Source organism: Papaver somniferum, chromosome 3 (assembly GCF_003573695.1).
Source record: "Papaver somniferum cultivar HN1 chromosome 3, ASM357369v1, whole genome shotgun sequence".
Lineage (NCBI taxonomy): Eukaryota > Viridiplantae > Streptophyta > Magnoliopsida > Ranunculales > Papaveraceae > Papaver > Papaver somniferum.
The window spans coordinates 197,067,373-197,076,101 of NC_039360.1; the positions used below are offsets into that span (position 1 = coordinate 197,067,373).

Genomic DNA, 8,729 nt, shown 5'->3' on the forward strand with positions numbered 1-8,729 from the left:
ATTTGTATCCATTGAGCAGGGTTTGACCGGAAATAACCAAAAGAAATAACCTGAGGGCATTCACCGTGGCAATGCAATCATTTTCCATGCAAGTTTGTGGTCACATTCCAGCAAGCACTGTAATAAAGATTTCCCTGGTACAGGCTTCAAGAACAAATTACGAAGATAAAAGAGAATGTGGAAAATGCATGATCTATGCAATACATGGAACAAAATCTTCAATTCACTTGGTAAGAAATAACAACAGCGTACAAATTTACATTATCTGAACCAGCATTTTACAGCTCCAACATAGAAATAACAACAGCGTACAAATTTACATTATCTGAACCAGCATTTTACAGCTCCAACATGCACCTTGGTATCAACAGAAAAGAAGAACTTTCCACTGGTTCAGAAGCTACATTTTACACAAGCTTCAGTAAATAATAACAAACATTGAGTGACCTCTAGTAACACTTCCAAATCACTCATAGAATTCCCAACAAATTAACTTGTACTTAGGAAGATAGTACTCACAAACCTACCTACTTATAGTTATAGCATACATTACACATCATATATCTATGATTTCCTTAATGTGTTGGGTCTGGATTGAATTTCACGGACTCTCTCCAGATTAGCTCTTTGATGTTCACTTCAGTGAATGATGGTTGCTCGAAATCAAAATAGAAGGGCCTAGCACAAATAGGCTCATCGTTGATGTCGTGGAGAAATTTCAGGTAAGGATGGCACAGTGCCTCTTCAACTGCAAATGCAACAGGGATAAGACCTCAAGTAGAATTAAACAAAATTGGTAACTTTATTATATTGCATGTTATAACGGAGCTGTGATTTCTATACCTGTAATGCGCTTGATTGGATCGAAAACAAGCATTTTTTCTAGCAGATCAATTGCACCTTGAGACATCTGGGAGAATCTAGCAGAGAAATGTTGTTTTGGATATTGTGGAAGTTGCCTAACATATCTTCGTGCATTATCACTCCGCAAGAACCCTAGGCTGGAGTCATCTGGTGAACCTAGTAGCTTTATGACAAGTAAAGTAATACTTATGTCATACTGATGCCACAACATCTTTTACCATTTAAAAGAGAAAGCACAGATAAAAATAAAGGTGAAAACCAAGTAACAGCCAAATAAATACACCAGCACGAACCCCAAAAAAAATCTCTTGAAAACAAGACTACTGGAATTTTTTTAATTACCAAAGCATAAGGCAGCGTTGCTACTGATAAATCGAGACTAGGATATGTTAGCCAGTGTTTCGGTCTCTCTAATTGCAGTTGATAAGCCTCTTCATCTAGCTAAGAACTATGCGCTTCTAATAAAAGGTTTCCTGAATGAAAGCAAATCAGGGTTTCTCCTTGTATAAATATGTCGGCTCAAACAGAGATGCACATCTCTGAGGTATGAAACCTTGGATAAATCATACCGAGCCATAAGCACAGGTGGGAAGCAGAAGAGCAGGATTGACTGGAAGCTAAAACGTTTAAAACAAGCCATGCTATTTAGGCAGGACGACAGGATATACAGCAGGAATAACAATCACAGCAAATTAAAACTGAATGGGGCGGGTGGAGAAGTAATTGATATTTAGAAGGTGGAAAAAAGTGTAAATTATGTACACGTAAATGGTGCTGAAAACAACAAAAAAAGCAAATAGCAAACGGACCAATATTTCAAATCATACCTCTGTGATGAGCCTCAGCTGATGAACATAATCTTTTCCTGGAAACAGGGGTTCTCGAGTCAATATTTCACCAAGTATGCAACCCACGGACCAAATATCGATCGCAGCAGTGTACTCTGAACAATTAAGGAGCAACTCAGGTGCCCGATACCAACGAGTGACAACATACTCGGTCATGAAATCTGTTTCAGAAGTCGTTCTAGCCAATCCAAAGTCACCGATCTTAAGGTCGCAATTAGCATTTAGAAATAAATTGCTGGGCTTAAGATCACGATGTAAGACATTTGCAGAGTGTACATATCTTAGTCCTCGTAATAGCTGGTATAAGAAGTACTGCAGTATTTACAAATCGCTTATTAATCTCAGTTTATTTATTTTGTTTCCAAGGTACAGTATCACATATCTAGCTAAGAAAATTCAACAGTAGGTTCCCGTTTAGGTTGATACATATTGTCCGGAGCTAACAAAATTATGCTAGTTTGCTTTCGATTTTGGTAACACTAGTGGGAAAATTCTACTTCAGATTCATGCCACTACAAGTCCAGCTTTTGATTTCCTACTCCCGTCAGAGACGTGCTAAGCCAATAAACTTTCTCCATATTTTTTTTAAAAATATAATTTTGTCAATGCTGTGTGCAAGCTTACTCCTGCACAGATAATCCCAGAGGTTCCGCTGGTACTAATCAAGCAAATTGAAAGAACTCCAGATAAAGAGATCTTAAAAGTACGTCTAGATTAATTGCACCCACTATCGAACTTCACTTCTTTGCACTCAATTCCCCGTCCGGGTCGCCTACCCAGTAAATGAAAATTAAGTATTTCAAAAGTACACATCCTAACTTAAAACAAAAATCTATGGATCTGTCTTGAATAGTACTGATGGAATCAGTGTGATACACTGAAAATGTAGCACACTGGTTTATCAAAAATAAATTACCCTTTATATTAGTGTATTCATGAATTACTACCAAGGTCAACTCTATCCATAATCCAAACTTCTGACAACAATTCTTAATCATAAGCTATAATATCACGTGTAGGTTATTGCATTTTGGCATGGTCCCAAAAAGTCTAAAAGGGTCTCAAAACCAACTGACATGGTTGAAGGATCAAACCTGGCAATGGTCATCTGTTAATTGCTGGGTGGAGCGTATTATCTGATGAAGATCAGTGTCCATCAGCTCATAAACAATGTACACATCATCGAAGGACTCTCGCTGCGGAGGCCGTATTATGTCCTTGATAGCAATAATCTGTGGCAGAAAAACAAATGTGCAGTCAAATCCTGCTATTCCATGAAAATAAGGAAACCAAAATTTTACTCTAATACATCAGATAATCTCAAGTAAGAAATCACCTCCTAAAACCCCCAAATACTGAATACTGCTTTTCTTAAGTAGGCAAGTAAATATAAGATTCGGGTACCTATAGACCCCAAACTTAGTCAATTTATCAATTCTGCTACTATAAGATAATGGTGAATAAGATTGTCACAAACTAGACAAGTACCAAAGTTCAGTTTCTAGTAACATATATTCTAAAACTCTTTTCATAAGCAACTCTGTCATTGTATCAAACCCCAGAAAAGCAAGTCTTTAAGAAACTTATTGGGCAATCTAGACTTACATTTTCATGATCCATGTGTCGGAGAAGCTTAATTTCTCTTAATGTTCGTTTTGCATCTATTCTGTTGTCAAAAGCATTGCCGATTTTCTTAATTGCAACCTCTTCTCTTGTCTCTGAATTTATAGCAGCACTGGAGAGAAAGAACAACATATAACATTACTCGACAAAAAAGAAAGTAATGCTTGAGAAACGAGATGTTTGAGGGATGCAACGGAAAATTGGATTCACAAGTAAGAGTAGTTTCTTCTGGAAAAAAAGAACAGCCACCATTCATAGTCATTATTTGGACATAATGGTGGATAGAGCGGCCAACGACCATCATTCATAGTCAGCAAGAGTCGATTCACTGGCTCAGAAGGCTTACAGTTAATAGAATGGATTAGACTAGTGATGTTAGTCATTCAAAGATCTCATACTTGTTTTCACACCCTCATGCCTAAAAGTGAAGAAATGAAACTAATAGGATGTTTCCTAGTAGTAAACAGACTAGCAAATTGGCTTCACAATCTGAAATGATAATAACTGAAAAATCACATGTCATCAAAATATAGTAGTAACAGACACTAAACACTACCTGCCATTCATTAATAAAACCATGAAATACATAAGTCTCGTGAACTACCATAACAAACAGTGAGCGCCTCCTAACTTCACATGAACTGCTCAAGATATACAAGCATTCAGAATTCCAAATAACACTTATTAATATTTTGAAAGGCTAAACCCTCTTTACTCTTAGAAATTCTTCAGTGTTATACAGTATAAGAAAGATTATGTTAGACAAATTATAAGTTATATCTACTACTGATGTCGACGCATCGGTCTCATTTCATTTAGTTAGTTATTATACTCAAATCCAGCTTGCCGGATTCTAATTTAATGTTCAAAGACAGCTTGATATTGTAATTAAATTAAGAGAAACCCTATTCAAAGAAATTCTGAGATCAAACCAAATTGAGTTTTTGACTTGCTAAAATCAAGCTCCACGAAATCAAGAAATTCCAAAGAAACCCTTACCACCAAATTTAATTTAAGAACATCCCAGTACAAAACCTAAACTCCACATATCAAACAAGAAGCTCAAAAAGAGAAAAATTTATCACACTGGACACAATTACTGACAGCCTAAGAAACCCAAAAGGAAGAAATAAAGAAAAATTGTTACCAAACAATGCCATAAGCACCACGACCAACGGGTCGAATGGGTGGAACGTACTTAGTGGAAACCTCAAATAGGTTTCCATACACATTATATCGAACGTAACGACCTCCATGAGTCAGAATTCCCCTTATGTTGTTATTGTCACCTGGACCAGAACCCGATTCTCCAGACATTTTTCTTCTTCTCTTTTCTCAGAGATAATTTCCCGTGTAGAAACACAGAAATGAAACTTTGGGGTTTTTATAAAATGTTCAGTAATACTTGAAGTCAACGACTTGGAGGATTTATTTTCTCCGTCAGCCCTTTTACTTATCTAACCCTTTATTTTCTCTGCAGTTTCAGAAACTCTCCGTGTAGTCAAAGAAGGGGACTTTTTACTATATGTAGAGTAGGGTTCTCACTGAATATTCTTTTTTAATCTTGATTCCGTTTTCTTTTTCAACATCTTGATTTTTTTCATATAAGATGTAAATTCCTTGAGAGGAAAGAAGAGCGTTGACTTGAATTTTGGAGCAGCATTCAGGAATTTGTAAAGTAAAGGGCTCTTGAGGAAACAAAGCGCGGGTAATATGAGAATTATGTCATATTGGTGCGGTAAATCGAATCTCCAAAAAGAACAAGTCTATGGCAGCTACGTTAAAAAGCTTAAATTCAACAAGGAAGTTCTAAGAGGAAAACGAACTTTAGGTACTTATTTAAATTCATATGTTAATTTGATACACGTAGCTGATGGGTATGAATTTCTACAATGTTCTACTTGTGTTGTGCGCATTTGAAGATTCCATCGGCTGAGCAATTCAACACTCAATGCTCGACCATTCTTTTACACTCATGTGGAAAGTCAATGACGAGAATGAGAAGCCTCTCGCGTGATCTTATGTTTCTGCAAAAACAAATCAAGTAAATAACTATGCCGAAATTGTAAAAGAAAAAATAAAGGGATAATCATATTCAAGTCTGTAGATTTTTCACATAGATTTATCTTTCTACTGCACTGATGAAAAATACACACCTCATGGTTATGCAAGTGATCTGTACTCTCGAGCATGTGCACAATTTGGCCCATTTTAGGCCTTTGTTGTGCATCTGGATCAACGCATCGAAGAGCAAGTAGCAGAACACTTTTGAGTGACTTAGAGGAAGGTATATCAGGCAATTTCGGATCCACTATGTCGTTGTATCTTTGCATCTCAATCAGCTTCTTTAACCAATCCACCAAACTCATCTGTAAATTAATGACCATGGTTCTCTTAGATAAGAATATGATATTAGTATATTGCACTACAGGAAAAGAAAATGCAAGTGGATCTAAGTGAAACCTCATCAGGGGATTCACTGAAACTGGAAGGGCTCCTCCCGCTAACCATCTCCATAACAAGTACACCGAAGCTATAAACATCGCTTCTGTCATTCAAGATACCAGCACAAGCATATTCTGGCGCAACATAGCTACAAAAATGCATTATTAATTATAAATGCAGCCTTGGAACTATTTTTTCTGTACTAAAGTCAAACATCCATCCTACTAATATCAAGCAAGCAACGTGATACATTTTCCTAAGCAAATCTAAGATGATGGAGTTCATGTGCAGTGCATGTTGGTAGTTAATGTAAAGTGGTTCTAATTGAAAGTATAATAGCAAAATGATTGTAGATTTAAGAAACAAACCCATATGTTCCAATTACACGAGTCGTCACGTGGGTCATGTCAGTATCTAAGACCCTTGAAAGTCCAAAATCAGCAACCTTTGGATTCCAGTATTGGTCTAGCAATATATTGCAAGACTTCACATCTCGATGGACGATCTTATGCTCTAGACCTTCATGAAGGTAGCTCAATCTACGGAAAAATGTACCCTATTAGAGTTATATGTACACAAACATTAAATATACATATTGAAGAAAACTTGAATAATTTTTAGAAGAGATAGTATGGTACCCTTTTGCGATTCCGATCAGAATATCCAGGCGCATATCCCATGTTAGAGGGCTGACTTGCATTACATCCTTATGCAGCCACTGGTTGAGATTACCATTGTCCACGTACTCGTAAACAAGCATCCTACTCAGAAAAAGTAACAGATACAAAATTTACAATAAAGTGTTCACTCGTCGACCAAATATTATTTAACTGGCCTTGTATCAAGAGGAAAACCCCCCTAAAAGTGCAACTACAATAGAATATAGATACATATATAGTTACCTGGAAGTACCCTCCAAACAGTATCCAAGCAAGGTGACCAAGTTCTTGTGCCTAATACGCCCAAGTGCTTCCACCTCAGCTTTAAATTCATTTTCTGCTTGGCCTCTGATAAGACAATAACACCATAGAATGAACTCAATATTTGCAACAAAAAGGAACAGGCTAGTAGAAAGCAAATAAACAAAGAGAAAAAAAGTATCCAACCAAAGCCACAACTATCAAGTTCCTCACTTATTGTATTGAAGTTGATTAATTGATTCTAAAGATGTTTAAAGGAAAAAACATAATGCAAAACTAGGTCAAAGGAATTGTCTTTTCTTATAAAAAAACTCTCTTTTATATAGCACTCACATAAACCCCAGCGAAAAGTGTACTCGTGAATTGAGATAACAACTTAAACCCTTTCTAAATTTCATAGTGCACTGCAATTTTCCATACTTGACCACCAATGAAAAGTAGTGGAGCAGGTTTAACTCATAAAGATAGTTATTCCACTCAAGAGTAGAAATTTTGACCCAAAAAACACATTTTGATTATCTTACTAGATTGAATAATTGAAAATTTTACAACTTTGAATGATTTATTTTGATAATGATCTCCTCTCCCTGTATGTCATACTTACAACATCAATTTTGTTTTAGTACCTAGCATTTAAGTTCAGAATTATATACCTAGATGGTGCGTGCCTAGATTATCCTCACTAACAATCGGTTCTTATGTCACCTTAATGTGTCTACTTGTAGTTACTGTATCTACAAAATTTAAGTAGGGAAACAAATTACCTGCTATTGAAGAGCCATTTCACGGCTACCCAAGTAGCATCAGGCAAAACACCTCGATAGACGATTCCGTACTGACCTTCTCCAATAACATTATCATTTGAAAAGATATCAGTTGCATCATTAAGTTCTCTCAAAGTAAACCAACGGACCCAAGACATAGGTGAAATTTCTAACGGAGCTATTGAATCCAATTCAATATCAGATGTTGATCTATTAATTCTATACGAACGAGCAGAAGAATGTCTATTTGAAGCATGTCTATTAGAAGTGACTGACAATTGATGCTCTGTTTTGTTCACATCAATTTGTACTTGATCAGGAACAAGAGATTGATTAGAAGGAACAAGATATTGATTAGGAGGAACAAGAGATTGATTAGAAGGAATTGTAACTATCTTTTCTAGGTTAGGGTTTTTAGAATATGAACCAACTTTATGTTTTTTTGAAGATTTTCTGCAACAACAAGTGATGATACAGCATAGGATGAGAAAAACGAACAAGCCGATGCAAATCGTAATTAGAAGCCATAATTTAATTCCAAAGACGATAGTGGGTTTTGAAAGCTCACTGTATACTGTGTCTATCAATGATGCCATGTATGCTGATAGAAATCTAGTGAGACCATGGAAAGATGAAATTTTTTATATTCGAAGTCGAAGACGACGACGATGATGTTTGATTTCGATTATGAATTTGGTTTTGGAAGAATTTGAATTCGATATCAGTAAATTAGTAAGAGAAATTTCAGTAATGAAGTCTGAATATCAGTTAATATCATGGGACACTAAAATACCACTCTAAAACCGTTTGAGAATAATAAACAGAATTACCGTAATATCCGCCGGGGTTTGAAATTTTTCTCTGTTTGAATATTTCTCTTCGTAACCAAAGAAACGAGACTTTACCCAACTAGCTCTAACCTAAATTGCATTTCCTTTCTTTATTTAGCCCTGAACCAAGTAATGCTACCCTTCTGCGTCAGAGTCTAGACGGCACTATAGAGTCTTTTGATAGGTTGCCCTTACGCAAAAGCAATGCGGTTTAGCTGTGCTTGTTATACCTGCTTTCACTACAAATAACTCACTCAAATAAAGCTTAGAGATGTAGTTTTGGAATGATGGTCGGCCACCGTTGAAAGTTTAACATCATATGCCATTGCAAAATTAAGGATAATTCTAAGCAACTTTTCTTTCTAATCGTAACTGCAAAATATGCACCATACAACTAGCATGATCTTAAAACAACAACCGAGTAAGTCACTAAAC

General features: G+C 36.1%; 2 protein-coding genes across 2 annotated transcripts; both read right to left on the bottom strand.

The window, feature by feature from the left end:
• Positions 1-201: 201 nt before the first annotated feature.
• Positions 202-4,744, bottom strand: LOC113358376 (mitogen-activated protein kinase homolog MMK2-like). The gene is made up of 6 exons (XM_026601927.1): positions 4,483-4,744; positions 3,318-3,447; positions 2,807-2,944; positions 1,692-2,024; positions 844-1,027; positions 202-748 (listed from the first exon to the last, which is right to left on the bottom strand). The coding sequence occupies exons 1-6, from the start codon at positions 4,650-4,652 to the stop codon at positions 576-578; spliced, it is 1,128 nt and encodes a 375-aa protein (XP_026457712.1). The 5' UTR covers positions 4,653-4,744; the 3' UTR covers positions 202-575.
• A 367-nt stretch (positions 4,745-5,111) lies between these two features.
• Positions 5,112-8,481, bottom strand: LOC113358375 (probable serine/threonine-protein kinase At1g01540). The gene is made up of 7 exons (XM_026601926.1): positions 7,465-8,481; positions 6,683-6,787; positions 6,419-6,541; positions 6,149-6,319; positions 5,799-5,928; positions 5,492-5,704; positions 5,112-5,362 (listed from the first exon to the last, which is right to left on the bottom strand). The coding sequence occupies exons 1-7, from the start codon at positions 8,058-8,060 to the stop codon at positions 5,321-5,323; spliced, it is 1,380 nt and encodes a 459-aa protein (XP_026457711.1). The 5' UTR covers positions 8,061-8,481; the 3' UTR covers positions 5,112-5,320.
• Between the last annotated feature and the right edge of the window lie 248 nt (positions 8,482-8,729).